The sequence below is a fragment of the Aquila chrysaetos genome, chromosome 23 (genome assembly GCF_900496995.4).
Source record: "Aquila chrysaetos chrysaetos chromosome 23, bAquChr1.4, whole genome shotgun sequence".
NCBI lineage: Eukaryota > Metazoa > Chordata > Aves > Accipitriformes > Accipitridae > Aquila > Aquila chrysaetos.
The window spans coordinates 6,482,964-6,505,357 of record NC_044026.1 but is presented as its reverse complement, the minus strand read 5'-3'; the positions used below and the strand labels follow the sequence as shown (position 1 = coordinate 6,505,357).

General features: G+C 40.3%; 1 protein-coding gene across 6 annotated transcripts; it reads left to right on the top strand.

Annotated features, from left to right (window-relative positions):
* Positions 1–408: 408 nt before the first annotated feature.
* LOC115334704 (interleukin-1 receptor type 1-like) lies at positions 409–19,978 on the top strand. 6 transcript variants are annotated; one of them, XM_029999225.2, is made up of 14 exons: positions 814–1,298; positions 1,402–1,475; positions 1,917–2,103; positions 2,825–2,973; positions 4,818–4,887; positions 8,248–8,491; positions 8,802–8,988; positions 9,805–9,967; positions 11,871–11,936; positions 12,481–12,601; positions 14,601–14,749; positions 15,047–15,190; positions 16,612–16,773; positions 17,265–19,978. In XM_029999225.2, the coding sequence occupies exons 4-14, from the start codon at positions 2,950–2,952 to the stop codon at positions 17,654–17,656; spliced, it is 1,722 nt and encodes a 573-aa protein (XP_029855085.1). In that variant the 5' UTR covers positions 814–1,298; positions 1,402–1,475; positions 1,917–2,103; positions 2,825–2,949; the 3' UTR covers positions 17,657–19,978. The 6 variants fall into 6 exon arrangements, with proteins under 6 accessions (XP_029855083.1, XP_029855085.1, XP_029855084.1 ...); XM_029999223.2 differs by lacking the exons at positions 1,402–1,475; positions 2,825–2,973 and adding an exon at positions 409–546 and having other exon boundaries at positions 1,241–1,367; XM_029999224.2 differs by lacking the exon at positions 2,825–2,973.
* The last annotated feature ends 2,416 nt before the right edge of the window (positions 19,979–22,394 follow it).

The following is a 22,394-nucleotide window of genomic DNA, read 5'->3' as shown; positions in this document are numbered from 1 at the left end:
AGGGGATCTTTCTCTTCCAGTGACACGGTCTCTTCAACTAGGGAAGTTTGCGGCTGCCCGTAGTACAAAAAAAACCCAACAAAAAAAAGGTCAGTCACCCCAAATCTTTCAGTCCTTACTCGGAGGGTCTCCTGCCGGCTCCCCCCGCGCCTGCCCCGGGGCGAAGGCCGGGGCGGGAGGGATGGCGGCTCCGGCGGTGGTTGAAGGGAGGCGGCCGCCTGGCCTGGCGCCCTGCCTTTTTCAAGAGAGAATAGCTCTTCCTCCAACTCCTTCTTTTTCGCAGCCTGGGTTTAATCAGCACCGCCTGCCTCCGCCGGGACACCTGCCGGGGCGGGAAGGGGAGGCGGCCCGGCCCGGCCCGGCCCTGACGCGGGGACACCCAGGTGTGCGAAGCGGCAGCCGGGGGAGGGCGAGGCCTCGCCGGCAGGAGCCGCCTGTGAGACGGGGCGAGGGCCGGCAGCCGCGCCGCGGGCTGCCCGGGCTTTCTAGGAGACGGCAGCGGGGGCTCCCCCCGCCTCTCTCCGCCCTCACACGGGCCGGCAGCCGGTAGGAAGCAGCCGGGGATTCCCCGGGGCGCCGGACCCCCCCCCCCCCCCCCCCCCCCGCCCCGTCCTGAGGGAAGGCGGGTGCCCGCCCTCAGCGCCGGCCGCCTGCCCGTGAGGGGGACGGCGGGGCTTCCCCTCACAGCGCGGCGTGTGTGTGTGTGTGGCGCCCCCGAAAGCCGGGGGTGGCGGGGGGGAACGGTCAGGTGTAGCGGGGACCGCTCTTCTCCGTCGGTCGTGGTAAGAGGGTGGACGGCGTCGGCCAGCTTGGGATGATCCAGGGGGGTAAATCCGTAGAGAGGCGCCGATAGCCGCGCTTGGCTCCCATGTCGCGTTTTTTGGGGGGGGCTGGGAGGTGTCTCAGGGGGAGCTGGTGTCTCCTGGGGAAACCGCGGGCGGGGGACAGTTCAGGAGTGGGAGTGAAACCTGCTTCAGAAAGGTCAGCGTTTTCCTCTGCGAGCCGTGGGTGGGACGTGGCTCATTTTCTGAAGGAAAGCGTGAAAGTGCCTTTTCTTCGAAGTTCATTCTCGGCCACGGGGACTGGTGGGTTTGCTGCCAGCGGCGGGTCGCCTCAGGGCGGCCGGGAGCGCGGTTCCGACACCGCCGAGGAGCTACAGCCCCTTCCTTCCGAGTGAATGTTGCCAGGAATACCTGAGAATTTAAAGAAAGAATATTGAAAAAATGATTTCCTGCCGTAGCTGGTGAGGGGTGTCTGCGATTCACGGGAAAAACGGCGATCAAGATTGTCTCAGTGCTGTAACTGCATCCCAACGCGGGGGCTAACCCAGCTCTTCAGCACCGGTTAGGTGTGCCGCGACACCAAAGGTATGTATGCATTTGCTGTAATCATTTCTCCTAGATCAAAAGTGAGACACTCGATTAAGTTCGTGTGAAGAGGCATGGTGTGCCTTGCAGTTAATAGAAGCTTTTAAGGTAATATGAATATATATTTTGTTATGATTTAAAATGTTCAGGGGCTTATGTAAAAGAAATGGTGTGATACTCTGAGTTTCTGTCAGTTCTCTCAATTCTGAGAACACGACCGTTGCATGTTTAATCTGTGCGTGTTCTTGAATAAGGCATTCAAAGAAAATGTGCCACAAGTGTGCAAAAATTAGTGAAAGCTGTGATTCTTCAAAGTTCTGCTGAGACTAGTTTGGTTTTTTTAATGGAGTAGATCAACTTTGATAAGACTAGACAGCAGAGGAAAATGTGGCTGTAACAATTTAATGACAGATTTTAATGAGAATTATGCTTTACTGTGTGCTATGATGGATGCTGTAATTGCAATTCAGGTGCAGGTATCATTGAAGACGTCTTTCAGAAACTTGTCTTTTTTTTTAATCTTAAATTGATACAAATATTTCTTTTCAGGGTGAAACTTTATGGACATGGCCTCAGATACATGGAATTTTTTCCCCTCCGGAAAGTTTGGGCAAAGATAATTCCAGCTGAATTCTGTCCTGAGTAGTAAAGCTCCACAGGTCGATTGCAGGCTCAAGATGTGGACAAAATGTCTGGGAAAAGGGAGAAATTCAGCTGTTTATCATGGTGGAATGCGGTAGGAAAAACATATGCACTTGACTCTGCAGACATATGTTTGTTATTTTCATCATGAATTATGTGAATGCATGCACAGAACAGAGCCTAATTTTGCTGTTGGGTATACCTTTCATAGAAATGGAAGTTTTTTCATTGTGAAAAGTCAGAGACGAGAAGGAGTCTCCTCAGAGCAGTTCACGTGTATGGTTTTACACAGGGCTATATATATTTCCAGGTCTTCAGTGTTGGCAAAAGGGCAAGTTACAAATTTAAATAGAACACTGAATTTATAGAGAAGCAGGATTCTGGAAGACTTTCCTTCAGAACGTGGCAAAATACTACTGCTGCATCTACTGCTGGGGCAAAAAACTGCTTAAGAGAGCATGTGTGAGACAGAACACTAGAGTAAGGTAACGCTGTTACGGAACAGAGCCTATGAAAAAACAGCAATTCAGAGAAGTCGTAAAAAAAAAAAACAAAACAAAAAAAAACCCTGTTCATAAGTGGAGTCTATTCAGTCCTGTTTTCTGTTTAAATTATTTTCATTATAATATTTTCATCTTCTTCAAATTTGAAAACCAGAGATTTTAAGAGTTACTGTCCATCACAATTAGCGAAGAAAGTTGGAGCTTTTGTACTAACACACATAAACCTCCTCCAGTGATTTTAAAATCTTAAAGTGATTTTGTGTCTTTCTTTTTATGCTCTGCATTCTCGATGGGACTCATTCCATGTTACAGCTGGGCAAGAGAAGACCTGCCTAGTAATTTGAGCGGAAATTTGCAATGAGGGAGGAGGGAAGTGAAGGGGAGGAAGGAAGAAAGCAGGCACTGCAAGAAGCAGTGTGGATGACTCAATATATGGCATGCTTCTGAGTCAGTTTGGTGAAGTAAGACACAGCAGCTGGAAGTGTCATCTTTGACTATTGTGGAAATTGGTGATCAGCTAAAGATTCTTCACAACAGGGATGGGGTTCTCCTATTCATCCTTCTGTTTGAATAATTGCATTTGTCCTTTCGCAGTGCTGTAAAAACTGTGGTAGGCTGAACAGAAAAAAAGCAGTAAGGCAGGCCAAGTTACGGAGCAACTAATCAGAGGCATGCAGCTAACAGATCCTTCTCCAGACACATTAGGGATAAGAAGAGTCCTGAGAGCCAATAGATCATTCAGGTATAAAAACCCTCTTTGGGATGGGCTATGGGAAGATACGAACGTAGCAAGGGGAAAAAAGAAGAAGTTTTTGCATTTGTGTTCATCTTGGAAGAGCATGGATTTTAGTGCCAGTACCTTTTCTTATGGCTAATCTTCCATGGAAGGATCTGTCTCAAATTGAAAAGTCAGTAAAAGGCAGTAATAGAACGAAATGATCTGTAACAAAGCATCACAACTGGCTGTACTCACTCTTGTGTTCTCTTGTTGTAAATGTCTTATTTAAAGCAGCTTTGGGACCGAAAGATCAGAAAGTGATAAATGGGTTTTTTTTTTTTATTCTCCCCAAGTGATCAAAAGAGAGCCAGGAAAGTAGAGACCAGTGAGCCTGGTATCTGCAGCAGGCAGCCAGGTAGAAACTGCTTTAAAGAATGGAACCAATGGAAATGAAGATAAATTAGGCAGGGAAGGAGTCAACAGTGACTCTTGTAAAGGGAAGTCACAGCTCTCAAATACTAGAAGTGTGTTAGAATTGTAGACATGTATGTGAACATGCTGGATACAGGATACATGGTTGATACAACCTGCCTTAATTTCCAAAAGGCATTCGGCAGAGGCTGTCAATGAAGCCAGGCTGCCATAATATATTTATTCTCACACGTATAAGTAAGTAGGTAAAAGATAAATGCTCAATTTTTCAGGCGGAGGAAGATCACTACTGGAGTCCCAAACAACTCTCTTCTGCTCAGTGTGTATTTTTAATGATCTGGACAGAGGGGAACTATTGTAGTGGCAGAATTTGCCCACAATACAAAGCTGTTCAGGCTAGAATACAGAGGTGTTAGTTGCAAAGAGTGGCAGAAGGATGTCATGATAGACTGCATAATAGCAGAATAAATTTGTTGTAGATAAACATAAAGAAAATTTTAAATGAAAAGATATGGGCAAAATCCTAACATGTGCTCAATGGCTGAGTGGGTTTACCTGTTTTTTAACACTCAGTGATGAGGTCTTGGGATTTTACTACATAGGCTTATGGAAATATCAGGTCAATACTCAGTAGTATTCAAAGAACAAATAGATTGTTAGAAATGATTAGGAAATTATGGAAAAAAAAACCCAGAAAAAAAATTCATTGTTTTAGTTTATAAATCAGTAGTGCACCTATGTTTTGAAGGCTGTATGCAAGTTCTGTTCTCCCCTCCCCACCTCAGACAATCTAGCATAACTGGAGACAGTAAGAAGAGGGTGGCAAAGATGATCAGAAAAATGAAATCAGATTCCATCTAAGGGACAATTAGAGAGACTAAGACTGTAGCTTGGGAAAGCAAGAACTGGGGAGGAGTGTTCTAGAGATGTAAAAAATCCTGAGTGCTTGACAAGCTGAATAGGAAATGTTCACTCATTTTTTTTCTTCTGGTGTAATAATTAGGAGCTGTCAGGTAAAACAAGCTCAGAACAAGCCAAAGACAATTCCTATATTTTCTGCATCCTGTATTAACTGTGTAATGCAAACATTGACTTTAAATTGTGGAAGTTTATATTGGAAACCACTAATTGAAGGTTTTCTTTCAATTTCTGCAGGGAAACATGACAGCAAAACCATTGGTTTTGTGTAATATCACAACAGCATTTCTGTCTTTAATTATTGCAGGTAAGTTTATTGGTGGGTATGGAAAGTCTTGTTCTGAAACTTTTTTTTTCACACAAGTAATACTAATTTTCTGTGAAAATGGCTGTAAAAGCCAAATTTATGTGCATGCTAATGAGTTCTTTTAAACAGTCCTAAAAGCAGGAGCCTATAAAACATATAATATGTGTGCTATTTTATGTATTGTCATATCACAGAATCATTTAGGTTGGAAGAGAACTCTTGAGATCATCTAGTCCAACCTCCCTGACCCCCCTCCAAGGGTCAGCTAGAGCAGGTTGCCCAGTATCGTGTCCAGTTGGATTTTGAGTATCTCCACAAATGGAGACTCCACGACCTCTCTGCGCAACTTGTTCCAGCGTTTGATCACCCTCACAGTAAAAAAGTGTTTTCTTGCGTTCAGATGGAATTTTTTGTGTTTCAATTTGTGGTCATTGCCTCTTGTCCTGTCAGTGGGCAATACTGGCAAAAGTATAGCTCTTTGTTCTTCATTCCCTCCCATCAGGTATTTATACACATTGGTAAGATCAACCCACACGCTCCCCAAGGCTTCTCTTCTCTAGGCTGAACAGTCCCTGTTCTTTCAGCCTCTCTTCATGTGAGAAATGTTCCACTCCCTTAATTGTCTTTGTGGCCCAGTGCTGGACTTTCTCCAGTAAATCCATGTCTCTCTTGTACTGGGGAGCCCAGAACTGGCTGCAGTACTCCAGATGTGGCCTCACCAGTGCTTGAGTAGAGGGGAAGGATCACCTTCCTCGACCTGCTGGCAGGTCCTAATGCAGCCCAGGACACCATAAGCCTTCTTTGCCATGAGGGAGCATTGGTGGCTCACGGTCAGTTTATTGTCTACCAGGACCCCAGTGTTCTTCTCTGCAGATCTGCTTTCCAGCTGAATGGTGTCCAGCGTGTGCTGGTGCTTTGTGTCATTCCTCACCAGATGCAGGCCTTCACACTTCCCTGTGTTGAAATTCATGAGGTTCCTGTTAGCCCACTTCTCCAGCCTGTCAAGGTCTGTCTGAAAGGCAGCACAACTCTCTGGTGTATAAACTGATGAACTGAGTTGTAGTTTTAACTTTACAGAGTGTGTCCTTAGGATTTTTCCATATTGGAAAATACAGCCATTTGACAATAATATAACATCTAGATTTTTGTAAAATTGCTAGGCTACTGGGTTGCAACTGCTTGTTTCTGCCCTTCAGCTGTCAACCAACAATCCAGTTCATGTTCAAAACATTTCAGATGGTTCAGATGAGTTGCTGTCATAATCCTGTCATTCCACCTGGAATCTTGCAGCAGTGCCAGACTGTTAAAAGAAAAACTTCATTAATTTCCATTCATTGAGTTTCTAGAAAGCCAGGTTGGAAATAGTTTGGTTATGGTTTGGTTTTGGGTTTTTTTGCCCGTGGATGGACAAGCTGCAGGGTTCACCAGTCCATTGGATAGTCTGGTTTTTGGCTAAGTAAGTAATCATATGGAAGGGTGATTATTTGACTGCCCTCCCCCCAATAACAGAGAGTTCTGTTGTCTGTTTAGTTATGTGTGTACCTTGTAATTTCTTTCCTGCTCCATGGAAATAATGGAGGGCATTGGGGGAGGGGGATTTCAGAGAAACTGAGGCAAGAAGCGTGTAAGAAAAAAAAATGACACTATTTAAGAATATTAGTGTTTAGTGGCAGAAAAGGGTTATCCGTTCCTGTGGCCACAGCATTTCATAACTGTCAAAGTTATTATGTGGCATTCAATACAGATATCTGAGCAATTCAATGTTTTGATAAGTAATTTGGAAAAGATTTATAGTGAGGGGGCGAGAACTGTGGATGATACAAAATTATCCCTTGGTGGTTAAAACTAATGCTCACTATGAAGAAGATGTCTGGATATTGAAAGGTTTAGTGACAGAATGTCAGTAAGTAAAATCAAATGGATATGGAGGTCCTGGAAGGGTCGTACATGTATAGCAGAAACATGTATACTGTGTGTGTGTGATGTGAGCATTAAGTCAGTTAATAACCACTTAGGAAAAATGCCACTTTGACATCTCTGGATGCTTTCTGGAAGCATTAGCTCTGTCATCAGTGGTGGTCAGAAAAGCAGAATTTTTGGGAAGCAGTAGAGCAGAAAACAGGAAGCTTCGTTATGCTACTCTGTAACCCCATGGTGAATGTGCATCAATTGAACTCTGCAGTTCTGGTCATTCCATCTCAGAAAGACTGTATCGGAAGAGGTAGAGAGATGAGTGACGGTGTTGTCTGATAGGGTATGGCTTCCATATTAGAAGTCATTAAATGAATGAGGATTTTGACATAAAGAAAAGAGATGATTGAGGCAAGATGTGATGGAGGTCTATAAAATTGTAAATACCATAGACTAGGCAGATGAGGGAAAGTTTACTTTGCCATTTTTCATAACAAGAAATACGTGATACCCAGAGAAGTGATAAAAGCCAGTGAATGGTTTTTCATGCAAAACGTAAGAGGAAAGGAAGAGGCTGAAAGCAAAGTATTAGTCTACTTTTTGTGTCCTACTCTCTTTTCTTACACATTTGCCACTGGTTGTTATCAGAGGCAGGGTTTTGGGCTAGACAGAAACTTACGTGACTCTGTGGCTGTTCTTATATTCTAACAAAACAAGGAATTTTGGATAAATATAATACTGACTGAGGAATGTGACCATGGTATCCAGAGTTGGTGCCTTTTTTGTCATGTTGATGAAAAAAAAAAAAATATCTCATGGTGTTGCTCTTTTCCTGTCTGAATGTCCTTGGGTCAGGAGGAAAGAAAATGAGCTCATTGGTAAAAGCTTGTAATAATTCCTCTCTAAATGCTCATAAAATGAAGGGTTAGTTGAAATTTCCATAAGAAACAATATTTGTGCAACAGCAACTTTAACTTCGGTGTCCTCTTAGGACATTTGGGTACTGAAAGCATAGTCTGTCTTGAAGACTTACTTTGACTACAGTTAAGTGAAGTTAACAAATAAAGACATTAAACGTGAAATTTGTGTGTGCATGTGTGAGTTTGTGTACATTCACGTGAAACAGACTGGAGAAATACAAGTACTTTAGTAATTTGCATCTGGACTAAAACATACAAATGACAGTCTGCTGCAAATGAAGAGATTCTAGTGAGTGTAAAGTTTGCATTCAAAAACGAGCATTTCATTTCGGTTGCATAACTATATCTGTATATCACTAAGTAGTACTCTCAACTGTAAAGATAAGGGGTTATAATTGTGTTTTTAGTAGACGACTCGTGAATGGAAGTGAAAACTCCAATAAACTTTCTAAATGCAATCAAGAAATGAGTTCCGTATATCCTTTTACAATGTTTGAGGTTTTCTTTAATGTTTATCTCTTTCCTTTAGAGAAATGTGAAGCCTATGATGTGATGTTGAGGCAAAGTCTTGTGCCTGATGGGCAGCCTCTTGCTATTAAATGTTCACTGGAAAAGAGCTTGAAAAGTGAAGACTACAACTTAACATGGTATAAAGTTGGTAACCAGACAGCTGTGCCTAGAGACAAATTTTCTAGAATTCATCAGCAGAATAATTTAATTTGGTTTCTTCCTGCAATGTTAGAAGATTCTGGAGATTATGAATGTGTCATAAGGTGAAAGTTTAAAAAAAATTTATGTTGTTACAGAAATGAGTTGCAAAGGGAATAACTTCTAGAAAGCAAGTAGAATTTGGTGGGTAAGAGAGATACTAATAGAGAAGGGAGAGTGCATTCACAAAAACTAACTTTAGGTTGGGGAATGTAAGTCTATTTTTGGGTGCTTTTTCCTAGTAGGCAAAAGTAAATCTATTAGAGAAACTGTAAACTTCTTGTCCTCTCTTTCTTCTCCAAAAATAATACCATATATTTTTGAGTTGGAAAATATGCCATATAGGCTAATTTAATTATGTTATATTAATTGCAGGAATTTGACAAGCTGTAGGAAAACTTGTACAAAAGTAACAGTTTTTGAGAGGATTGATGGTTTATGCTTAAATGAAAAATTTGCTGTAGAGGAGGTGATATTCACATCATCATCTGCAAAAGTTGTGTGTCCACACCTGGATTATTTCAGGAATGACAAGAATATTCAGCCTGTTCATTGGTATAAGGTGAGAATGCTGTGTTTTGTACTGCCTTATAACTGTCCATTATTTAAAATATAAATCACTAATGTTTGTGCATTGTAGGAGAAAAACTAAAGATTTATTGTAAATGGGAGAAAAATGCTTTTAAAACAAATTGGAAGAGGATTAAGACTGTTTATCTTTTAAAGGTGTATATAGGTTTTTTGATTAACGGAGTAGAAATTCAGCTTAGATGTAGGAGAGACGTTGACCCACGTATCCACCAGGTGGCATCTTTTTACCTGCTAGCGAAACACTGTCGTGAATTTCTTTTGTGTGGAAACAGATTTCGTATGTTATTTGTGAGAGGTGGCATGTCGATTATGTGCTCGATATAGTTCCATTAAATAAATGCTATTTCATATTGTTCCTGCTTATTTATAGGCTCATTCTGTTACAAGAACGTAGTGCTTTCTGCAGCATTCCTGCCTGGTGCCCATGCAGTCCATATGATACCGAGAGTATTTAAGTACTTTAAAAAAGAAAAAGTCTAATGATTGAGTGATTCTTAATTAATGAATACTTTTACAAATCCTGACACTTGCATTTCACTTTCTTATTTCTCTGATATTGAAAGTTGTTTTCTATAGGAAATGAACTGGAATATCTTTGAATTAAAAGCTCAGAGCCAAAATGAAGCACATTTTGCTTCTTAATTCCACCACCCTTGCTCTTCCTCAGCCTCTGCAAGGCATCCGTCCTTATGCTGTGGTCCATTGAAAGTTCAGATTGCATTAAAGAGAGACAAACTACGGAAAGAGATAGTGATATGAATTAACAGAGTTCTTTACACATGTTTAGGACTGCCAGCTGCTGGAAGGGAAAAGGTTTGCCTTCTCGAACAGGGATCTTATAATTTTCAATGTGACTGTACATGATCAAGGAAACTATACATGCGAAACAACATACACCTACAACGGAAAACAATATAACATTTCACGAGACATCAGTCTGACTGTAGAAGGTAAGTAGATAATGTCACTGTGTTTGTGTTCAGAATGATAAGTCCAAATTTTTGTCCAAATTTCTAAAGTCTAAAGCTGAAAGACTGAATTTGTGGATAGACTTGCTTAGGGCTACTAGTTTTCACCTAAATATGAGGGAAAGAAATGCTGACTGGGAGTTTATATATTTTTGTCTGTCATTGCTACTGTGTTGAAGATTTGTTCCCTTGTTCAAACTTTTAGTATCTCAAAGCTTTGCTGCCCAGACCAGCTGCCAAGGTCCCTAAACAGGTGCCCTGTAAGGCTTGGTAGGCACAATACTTTCTGCTGTAGCTGCAGCCTCTCTCCTGCCTGTCTGTCTTCTCTCTCTTTTGCATTATCCTCTGGATGCAAGAAGAACAAACTCTACAAGCCCAAATTGTAGCAGTATCTTGACTCTGTGTGTCCTGTCTGTTTCCTTCAAACCTTTGTCTCTTCTGTTTTTGGTTTTAAGCTCCTCAGCACAAGAACTGCTGATCCCTGATACCGTGTATCTAGCTCAGTAGACCCTGATTTATGTCAGGGGCCCACCAGCACAACAAAAAACATAAAAGAAGGCCTAGCTGTAAAATGCGAACTCCTTTGCTAGCACAGCATTATGAGATTGATATTGGATCACTGAAAAGGCTGTGCTATATCAAGGTATGAAATACCAATAGTGTTTTTACATTCCAGCTGATGAAAGACATTTTTTCAGGTTTACTAATAGATTGCATACAAATATGTGTGTGTGTATATATATGATAATGTCATATGTATATGATGTGGATAAACAAAATACAAGGAACATAAGGTCAGACCAGATGAAATGATCATTCTGGTCTTAAAATCTGCCCCTAGAACTTCTCTCTTAGTGTCATTTCAGCTCTCACTACTCAGTTGAAACAAAATCATATCACTCCTTTGCTATAAATGACTGAAGGCAGCTCAGTTGTTTTTAAAGACTCCAGCTGAGCAAGTCTACACTAAAATGGGTGATTTGGGGTCCAAGCAATAGTGCAGACCCAGTTTTCAGAAGGGGAAGGGAAAGATATATGTGGGGCAATCCTGTGTGCTTTGCTAGGGGTCTCAAACAAGATGCTTTACAATTTCTTTTTGTTAATTTGTGCTCTTGGAGAAACTTCCTTGAACTTTGAATATCTGATAGGAAATGTTCTAAAACATCCTACAGCTGCCTGAGACAGCTGGAAATGGTATGTGTGTTCCGTGAGGGACCTTCCAAGCTGGGATTCATTTAGCCATACTGAGACATTTCTAATGTAGATGTCTAGATCTCCACCTGTTGATTACTCCCCCTTTGTAGCCTGTAGAGAGAAATAAGCTTTCCAGAGTGTCGCATATCAACTCCTAATGTAAACATCTAAAGGGGGCCAATGGTGTTGTAATTCCTTATAGATGGCACTGTGGGAAGAATTGTAAGGTCTTTAACCAGAGTACAGAAATTAAATTTCCCCTTTATAACAGTAAAAGTCTAAAATAGATGAATTGCACTGTAGATGAATTTGGCTCAGTTTGTATCTGTTGGGTACTGGGTGACAGGCTATCCAGATTGTAGAGGCGTAATACTGTAGATATTTACCCATATCCTTCTCAGCACCTGTGCATGCAATATTACAAGATTTTTATGCCATGGAACAGCCAGTCCACCATGAGTGTGTGGAGATTTGTGGCACTACATTTTGAAAGAGGTGGGGCAAAGAATAGTTTAGCTTCAAGTCAGAAGTAACGACTACCTGAGATATGATACTTTCAGTATTGAGTGATGTGTGTTATAAAATTGCTGACAAGCTTGCCCATAGGACAGGGTTTTTTTAGGTTGTAGAGCATAGAAGAGACTGCAAGTGCCCTAGGTTTTCTGAAAAGCACTTTCTTTCTTTTGGTCAGTGAGCCCACCAAAAAAGCCCCCAGAAATATCTTATCCAAGAAACAACTCAATTGAAGTGGAACTTGGTAAGTAGTTTTCTTCATAAGGAAATATGATTTTGTATCCTAGTGAAAACTTCTACTCGAGGAGTGCCATATTCTGTGTTTTTTTGGTTTTGTTTTTTGACCAGCTCAGTTTCTCTATGTTGGTCTCCTGAAGGAGGTGTGTTTGGGGGTGAGAGGGAAAGAGACAAGGCATGTTGCTTACAAAGTCCTAGGGAAATTTCTCAGATACGAAGAAAATTGTAGGGAACCCAAGTGATTCTCTGTCACGTCTGTTGCTTTCCATCACTCTGAAATAGATCCTAAGAACAGATCCATCTTTGAATCTGCAGGGAAAGTGATGCCCCAGAGAGAGGCATCTTCTTCCTGGATTTAGCTTCTTCCCTCCTACTAGGCTCTTTATGAACCTGAAGATCACTGCCTATATAGACCCTCTGTTAGAGTAACTTTTCTGAAAGGGTGTGGGACCATCCTTAGCTGGTCTGTGTGGGAATCTGTGAACAGAATTGTATAGACTTTAAATTAGATTACAGAAATTAACTTTTCACTTTGTACCATAATTTTATAGGCTCACAGGTTACAGTGGATTGCAATACAACAGGTGCCGATGGGTTTGAGGTGTTTTGGACAGGCAACGGTGTGTATATTGATGTATTTTATATGAGCAGAATTTTTGCAAGTCCCTATGAGTAAGTATATTTTCAGATTAGAAAATGCTGTGTTGGCAACCCAAGTAGAACTTTCTCTCTTCGACATTAAAATATTTAGCATCGTTTTTCACTTGCTTAGATAGCTTTCTTTTTAAAAACTCTTTTAACGCCTGCCTCCTCCAATTCACTTCCTGCTTTGAAGTAGAAACTTGAAACTTAGGAGGCGCATGGCCTTCACATGTGATTGTGCTCTTTTTGATCATTGTAAAAATCCATCTTAATTTTCAACCTTGGGAAAAGGTGTTTTATAAACTTACAGTTGCTGTTGTCATTTTATTAGTGTTATCATTATCATTATTAGTTTCTTCTTTTCCGTTCTATTAAACCGTTCTTATCTCAACCCACGAGTTTTACTTCTTTTCCTGATTTTCTCCCCCATCCCACTGGGTGATACCACGCGTGGTGCTTAGTTGCTGGCTGGGGTTAAACCACAACACAGTCTCGTAATTGTAATACAGTTTCTATTGAGCAGGCTCTGGCCTGGCAGAGACTTCTTTTAGTTGGATCAAGCATGTCCAAGCACATGATCTTCAGACTGTCTCTTTCTTCTGCATTCTCCTTTCCCCTCACACCTGCCTCTCTGAAAGGTTTTAAGAGGTCAAACCATGCTTTACAGGAGTAATTGAGACTTCCAGGTTTAAGAGCCTTGAGTTAGAGAAATGTAACTGAGATGAGCTGAAGAGCTATAATGGAAGACTTTGTTGAGGACATTTGTACTGAAGCTTAGTGGGGTGAGAGGAGAAAAGGGAGACGGATTTCCAGTGCTGAGTTGGGGTTTGGGAGGAAAATGGACCTGGACTGAGTAAAGCATGAGAAGGGCAACTGGGAGATATGGTGAGAGTGAAAAGCAGGTTAAATGGAGTTAGGAGGGAAGAAAGTAGACCTGACTTGAAAAAGCAACTAAAATTGGAGCAGAAGGCAACCTGAAAGTTTCTTAGGTGTGACAGGTTAGGAAGTAAAAATTGCAGGTTTTTTGTCAGCCCTCATCTCATGGTGGTGCTAGGAAGAAAAAATGTGATCATTTTTGTAACTTCTCAAGCACTATCTATGACTAAGAAACTGATGAAGAAATGAGAATGATATCTTCAAAGTAAGAATATAGTTGTGGGAAACAGGTCTTATCATAAAACAAAGGGGGAAATAAAATGCTGAATTCTTTGAGTGCTCACCAAGAGAAAACCCTATACAGAAGTAATATATTGTAGTGTCAGAAGGAATTGCAGTGCCATAAACAGTTGGGCCATAATGCAGAGGCACACGGTCACTGAATTGATACCATAAAAGCAGTGTTATTTTTTTGTACTTCCTAGCACTTATGTAGTTGTCTTTGCACCCATTAGTCATTGGTTGCATTAGTGATGTTGATTCATTTGTTCCTTGTACAATGTATAGGGGATAATCTGTGTCTCTTAATGGTGCAGCCTGACACTGTAGCTGTTACAAGTCTGTTCTGATCTGTGGGGTGAAGCAGCAGTTTAGACTCCACTCCCTGCAGCTGGAATTACACTGTGAGTTGGTGTTGTCTGCTGCAGGGTCACCACCTTTGATGTCTTCCCTGTCTCAGAGCTGCTTACTGCAAGATGATGCCCTTGTACCAGGGCCTCTTTTTGTGTCATATCACATTGTGGAGTTTCTCTCTCTTCACCTACTCTACAGGGGCTGGGAAGCCCGTAACAAGGGTTTGCTTAGGTTTGTAAAGTGTATTTTTGTACTTCAGCCTATAGAAACCTTATATTGCTTTGGGGAAACAGCTTCAGGTAAGATAATGTCTTGATGTTTTCCAGTGTCTATGCTAAATGTCAGTTAGAGGCCGGACTCTTGTTTGGGTTTCCTTCATATAATGTAATTGCTCATCTATTCTGAAGCGTGGTTGATGTTTGCAGATGGAAACAGCCATTGTCATGCCGCAGCTGTTAGTGATGAAGCCATTCCAGAAAGGGCTGTGTTTTTATGGCTCTATTTGTCGCCTTTTGGATAGGGAGGAAACTTCTTATGATGGACGCCCTATGCATTCTGTAAAGCTAATAATTTTGGAAGTGAATAGTGAAGATTATGAACAACCGTTTGTCTGTCAAGCTTCAAATGCCTTTGGGCAGGTTGCATCCTATATTATATTAAAACACAGAGGTAAGAAATACTGTTATTTTTGAGGCCTGTGTTTGTCTTGACTTCCTCAGAAGGGGTTTTGATACCAAATGCTCATATATCATGTTGATAGGAGGCAGATGGATTACAGTTTGCAGTATGTATACATGTACCTATGCTTAGGGAAGGCGTCACTGTAGTAGTGTATTTATCATTATTAAAAAAATAGGTAGATGGAAGTGAGAAATATGATACTCAAATTTGTATTACATTTGTGTGAAAGGAAAGATTTGGACAAATTTAACACTTAAAATACAGTCTTCTTGTATTTTTGTGCAGTTCCTGATATAAAAAGGTGGCTGACTGGAGGACTTGTCTCATTGTTAATTTTAACATTTATTACTTCTATAATCTACAAGATTTTCAAGATTGACTTGGTGCTTTGGTACCGTAATTCTGTCTGTGCCTTTGCAAGTAAGGAAGGTATGTGAGTGTGACCAGGTATGTTAGTCTGTAGTATGTTAGCTGGTGTAACTAGCTTATTGATTTTTTTTTTTTTTCCACTTGCCATTACTTCTAAGCAATAATGTGATTATTTAGTAGAATGTATGTGGAATTTCTTTGAGGAATTTTCAGATACACACAAAGACATCTGGGGGGGATTTTTTTCAGTCATATGGGTAAAATATATAGTCATAGTTGAGTTAATAAACACTGCATAATGTTGAAGGCAGTCATGGTGGGATAGGTCAAAAAGACCTCCAGGTTATTGCCAAATTAGCATGTTGCTTTTTGCTTTTCTGTAAAGTAGTTTCTTTACATGTAGATTTATGGTCACTCTGACGATGATCAATAGGTGTCAGCAGAGCTACATCCTGTAAACTAGCTGTTTAAAGACGTGCATTCAATATTTATATTGAAAAATCAGACTCTCATTTTCTCAGAGATTAATTTTGTTAGTTTTCTTTTTTTTTTAACTTCTTTTACTCAACACTTTTCTTTCAGTCCTGTCAGTTATGATGTTTACATGCCAAAGAGAAAAAATGCTACTAGTTCTCTATTATGTGATTCTTCTTATGTGTTTTGATTGCTGTGGTGTAGACAAATACATTGGATAGGTATGAAAAAATTGGAATAAGTGCAACATTATAGATATTATGCATGGCAGTGCTCAGAATTAGACTGTCTGAAGTTCCCCATAGCTTGAAAGTAAATGGATTATGTGCATTGAGATAGTTAATGTTTCCTCATGGCTGTTCTAAATGTTTTCACAGAAAAGTAATTTCAACTTCTGGTTAAAATTTCAGTTTTCCGAGAACACTTTAATAGAGTTCTAATAAAAAAAAAAAAATCAAAGAAACTTGAGCTAAACTTAACTTGTTGAGTTAAATCTGATTTTTATTTGGTTGCTTCATTCCTGTTTTTTATGCAGTTTTAACTCTCAAAACGTGAGCTGGCTTTTGGCCTTTTCTTCTACCTGCCTTTCCCCCACAGAATTAGTACGAGAAAGAATTGCCATCTTCCACCTTCTCTTGTGGTTAGTCAGAAGTGGAGATAACTGCTGTTGAGTTTGTTTCAGGAGAGGTGGTGAAGAAGGTCCTGCAACAGGACACTTTATTAATGTCCTGGCGCCTCTGGGGTTGGGGGCTCCTTCCTCAGTTCCCAGGTCCTGCATCCAGCTCACTTGCTGGCACATCCGTCCCCATGATGAGAAAAGAAGTCCGGTTCTGTGGCTGATGATCTTTCTTTTGATTTGTAGAGCATTTTAGTGCTTTGATGTCATTCAGTCAGATAGGTCAATCAGCCTCCCATTACTTATTTTAAACAGTCAAAAATGGAACCTTGCAATAAAGGCATGTTGCTGACTTTTAGTTTTTTAATAGAAACATTTGTGTTTGTTTTAGATGGGAAAATCTACGATGCATATGTCCTGTACACAAAAAACAGTGGAGGTAGAAGTTTCTGTCGTCTGGAAACCTTTGTTCATAGCATACTCCCTGATGTTTTAGAACAACAATGTGGATATAATCTCTTCATATTAGGAAGGGATGATTTACCAGGAGAAGGTATGCTTTAATGAGTAGAGTTATTAGGTTGTATTTTGGCATATTGTTCTCGGGTTAGAAGATTGTATATACAATTAAAAAATGCCTATTTTTGGAAAACAAAGCTGTATTTGTTTTTAATGGATAATTTGTCCATTTGTCCAATGGACAATTTTTTTATTTTGAAATTTTTTGGTTTCTTACCAAAAATTCTGTTTTGATGTTATGAGGGTCTGCACTTTTTGTAGTGATGAGCAAAGGAGGATTCAGCAGCATTAATATTGTTGAGGTTTTTTGAACAATATCTGCCGCCGGGGACTGAAGAAAACAATTTTTATCAGTAATTTCATCCAATGGATCATGAATCATGATTGACAGCGTGGAGATCTTAAACCCACCAGTCCTCTGAGCTAGCCACTGCTCCATATATATGCAATTTTAAAATTAAGAAATATTTTACATCAGTTGTAAAGTTTCTATGCAAACTTTGATTGTTCCTTCATTACTTACAGCTGTGGTCAGTGTTACTGATGATACCCTTAAGCAAAGCAGAAGACTGATGATTATTTTGGGATCAGAAACATCTAGTTGCTGCCTGTTACAAGGCACCTCTGAGCAACAACTAGCTATGTATAATGCTCTCATCCGTGATGGGATTCAAGTGATTCTTATAGAAATGGATGAAATACAGGACTACACAAGCATGCCAGAATCAATCAGATACATTAAGCAAAAACATGGAGCTATCCAATGGAAAGGGGACTTCTCAGAGAAATCTTGTTCAGCAAATACAAGATTCTGGAAAAATGTGCGCTATCAAATGCCATCCAAGAAAAAGGTATCTTATTCTGAAGTATATTTGTTGTCCCTAACTTTGAAGAATTCTGCAGCAAAGGGAAGTTAAGATGCACTTATGAAAATAATACTGAGAAGGTAATTCTGAAATGTGGGGTTTTTTTACACAAATTCTTTATAATATAAAGTAAATGTTTTCTTCAAGGAGTAAAAACTACTCATCCTTTCCCCAAATTACACCCTAAAAGAAAAACTCTGTGCAACTTTATTTCTGTTCTGGGTTTTGAATAATGAAACAATTTGTTGTGTTAGTCTCACACAGATATGAGAAGTAAACATTGCTGATGCTGGTAGACTATTAAATAGTCATGGTCCACATAAATGTAATATCCACTGAAGAAGCAGCTGTGAAGTGCATTTTTTAAAAATTGAATCTGCAGTTGATAAATTAAAAATCTGTTTCTGTCATCAGCATTTTCCTAGTCATTCTGTTCCTCTTCTTGTTGCCTCTCTGTGATTGACTTCCTCATTACTGCAAGAATCTGCACTGTGCAAGCTTTGGGGTCCCCTCCTGAGCAATGGGCCTCATCCTTGCTTATTGAAGGAGTTGGGGAAATACATGACATAGCAGGTATATTTAAAACTCCTCACAACACTAAATATGTTTCAGCTGAACAATTGGTACCAAATGTGTTCAGCAAATGGAATGGAATCCATGGCTTTTTAGACATTTGTTGAATAATTCTGTGATACCTGGTCTGTGGGGTGTTTCTAAACTTAGCCTCTTGAAATGGTGAGGAAACTGAAAATACTTCAGATTTCTTGTAAACTGGAAGCTTTCTAGACTGTGCTGCTACTCTGGAAACCAGATGTTCTCATTTCATGTTTCAACTGTGCTAACTACAAGCACAGAAATTTACTGAGAATCTATCAAAGGACTGTGGTTGGGCTGGGTATCCTGGAGAGTGTGGAAAATGGCCGGTCTGAAACATGACCAGGTGCTAATGGCAAGAAATAGTATCTTGTCTACTTGTGAAAGAAGAAATTAGAGGCGTGTGGCTATATCAACCTGCTTAGGAGTAGCTTGGTATTTCTGGACCCCGATCTGTTGTTCTGTGTTCAACACCATGAGAAAACAACATGCTGCTTCCTTTTCAGGGTGGTCTGAAGTGGCAAGAGTTTTCATGCTCCAGCCTTGAAGAGCATCATCTGAATGCAAATGTGAATTCTGCTTGCTTTTTTTGTTCTTTTCTGAAGTTAAGTAGGTTCTTACATTATCTTTATTGCCAGGATAGCATCTGTCACTGAATTCCTTTCAGCTGGTTCTCAGAAGTGGGTATGCTGTAGAATATACTTTTCGTTGGGCTGTATTGATGGGAGAGGAAGCAAGGTCCAGGAGTGAAACGTGTGTTTAAAGTGAAAGATTTGCAATAGCATTTCATGGTACCTTTTTCTTTGAGAAGATCTAGCAAGTAATCCTTAACGAGCAGTGTCTCATTCTGCTGGCTGTGGGGTTCACAGCAGTGTAATTTTCCACAGCCTCCATTGACTAGAGACTCTACTTCTTCTGAGATATCGCCATGAAACCTGAACAGGATAGATCCATCAGATGAGGTACTATTGTTCTAGTACATGTTGAATCGGAAATGCATAATGTTTAGGCTGGAACCTTTAAAAAATAAATTTAGGAACTAGAAAGTTTAGATCATCATTATTGTCAAATTTTTACACTGTGTTTAGACTTAGACTTGCTCAGAAAAGTATGGAAAATTACACTTTCCTTCAAAGATTTTTTTTTTTCCACTTGTGTTCAAAAACAGAACCCTCTTACTTTCTATGTAGAATGAGAGAAATAACAAAGATAAGATGTTGAAACTGTGGTAGATTTTTTCAATGTCTTAATTTTATATACTTTGAAATAAAAAAATACCAGTGACTAGGATTTCCAGTACTACAGATAAGTACATTGATTTGCATGGAGTTGTGCTGGTACTTTTTGTTCCTTCTGTGAATGTGCTGTTATGATTTCTGGCCACTTTTTTCATAGTTCTTTTCAGAGTTTTGCTACAATATTCAAGATAAGCATTTTCCCACTAAATGAGACTCCTAAAGACTCTTAAGTGAAGACAGATGATTGTGAGTCAGTATTTATCTACCTGATACTTTCTTTTAAACAACCACATTTAGTATGATTATGTAGGCATTTTAGTATTCTTATGTGAAAATGAGTGTGGGAGAAAGGTTTCAGTTATTGTGGTTAATTGTTAGTTAGCTGCTTGAATGTAGCACGACATAAAGTGGCTTATCCTTTTATCATGGGACTTTATTCTGAAGCTGAACTTTGTGTTTTTTTCCCCTTGGAAACTTTTTTTTGCAAGTCACATAGGAAAACAGACTATTTTTTGTGGTACAATAAAAGAAATCCAGTAGAGACAGATGTGCTGATTGGAGGGTTTTTTTTAATAAAGAGCACAAACAATTAGTTGGCTAGAGGTCTGCTTCTGGAAACTTGGTAGCTTCAGAAGGAAAAGGCAAATGCAATGTAATCCATGAAAAAGTATTTGTTCACCGCAATGTCGTAGATATATTTCAGTTTTTGTCTATGTATGCTGACAGAGAAGACAGTCTGAATGGTAAGTCTGTGGTGTAAGATACATTGAAAGCATTCTCTGCACCATTTTTTACTTTTCAACCATAACTATATGATATTTACTTCTATTGGCTTGTTCCTGTCAATTTATTTGGCACTCCACATTGCCCCTTCCCTTTCTTGCCTTGTGATTAACTTGTCTCAATGTCGTGGTTTTAATTTTACAATTCCACCGAGTCTTTTAATCTATACTGTGAGGCTAGTTTTTTCTGGGAGACTTTCCTCCTTTCATAATTTTCCTCCCATATCCCACTTTCTTACCTTTATGGCAGCTAGTGCAAGAGATGGCCTGTTTCAGGTTTTAATGTACACAGCTATGACTGTATTAATGGATAGAGGTTTATGTGTGTCGTGGTTTAACCTCAGCCATCAACTAAGCACCACGCAGCCGCTCACTCACTCCCCCCCCCCCACCCAGTGGGATGGGGGAGAAAATCGGGAGAAAGCAGCAAAACCCACGGGTTGAGATAAGAACAGTTTAATAGAACAGAAAAGAAGAAACTAATAATGATAACACTAATAAGATGACAACAGCAATAATGAAAGGATTGGAATGTACAAATGATGCGCAGTGCAATTGCTCACCACCCGCCGACCGGCACCCATCTAGTCCCTGAGTGGCGATTCCCTGCCCCCACTTCCCAGTTCCTATACTAGATGGGACGTCCCATGGTATGGAATACCCTGTTGGCCAGTTTGGGTCAGCTGCCCTGGCTGTGTCCTGTGCCAGCTTCTTGTGCCCCTCCAGCTTTCTCGCTGGCTGGGCATGAGAAGCTGAAAAATCCTTGACTTTAGTCTAAACACTACTTAGCAACAACTGAAAACATCAGTGTTACCAACATTCTTCTCATACTGAACTCAAAACATAGCACTGTACCAGCTACTAGGAAGACAGTTAACTCTATCCCAACTGAAACCAGGACAATGTGATGGGGAGGAGCATGAGTTCTGAGCCCAAACCCAGAACAAGTTGTTACAACCTGGTGGAGTCTATGTGGTGGCCCCAGACAGGACAGCCCTGACTGACTTTTTTCTTTTTTTCCTTTTAATTTACCTCTGTATTGCATCCTAGAAGGCAGAAGAGCAAAAAAGTGACTTTGCGTTTCCCCTTTATCTTGGTGCCTTGAGCTTCTGCTGGAGGGGGAAACCCATTCTGCCTTTTGTTCAGAGGCTCTGGTAGTTTAACTACTATACCTCCTTCTATAGCTGCAGTTAGCTTGAAGATGAAGCAGACAGAATACAGTTAATGTTTATAAAATCTGGGCTAAGGAGAGGCTTTTTTTCCCTAGAAATACTTAAGGCTCTACATTGTAGAGCTTTAGAATACAGGAAAGTAAAATCAGTGGCTAGCAGCTTTACTCCAGAGGACTCCCAGGTCTCTTGTTTAGTCATAGATACTACAACGCATGAACACAGAAGCAATAGAGTTTCCTCCTCTCATCCCTACACTCATAATTCCTGAGAATAAAGGCAAAGTACAGCACTTGTTCTCTTTTAAGATGGGATAATATTAACCAGGACCTGATGCATTTGTTGAGAGAAACTGAACATTAGTCACTAAAAGTGAGCTAGAAAGTAGTACAAACCACTTGTGTCCTCAGCCCGCTGAGGATTTCCCATGTTGAAATTGATTGGAAAAGGAGTCTGATGTCTGCTGGGCATCAGGGGGCACAGTTAAAAAGTACAGCTCGTGTGACTTCCTCTGAGAGGCCACTGTGGCGTTACAGCTGGAGCTAGAGCTCCGCTTGGCAATGATGGTGACTATGAGGAGTTGGTATTTCACCCTGAAGAAAGGTAGAAAGCTCACCAAGTCATGAAGGTGAATTTTCTGCTCCAGAAAGGTTGGGTTTGAATTGCTGCTCCAGATCACATGACTTAGATATGTAAATTCTTTTTCTGGTTCGTTTTTGCCCCCAGCCGCTCATTTGATCTTCCCTAAATTTTTTTTGAGCACAGCAGTGGCTGTAGTAGAAGGGGAGTTTTGAACACTGTCTCATTAGATTTTTTTTTTTTTTTTTTTCTTTCACTAAGCAGTTTCCCTGATGGGCTTTATTTCTGTTGGCAATTATTAAAATCTGTGTTCTCTCTTTCCGTTATCTCACCAGCAATATGTATCAGGGGAGTGCTTCCTTTTCCTGCATTGACCATGGTAACACACCCCAGTGCTGCCTCATCTCTCCACCAGTCTCTAATGGTG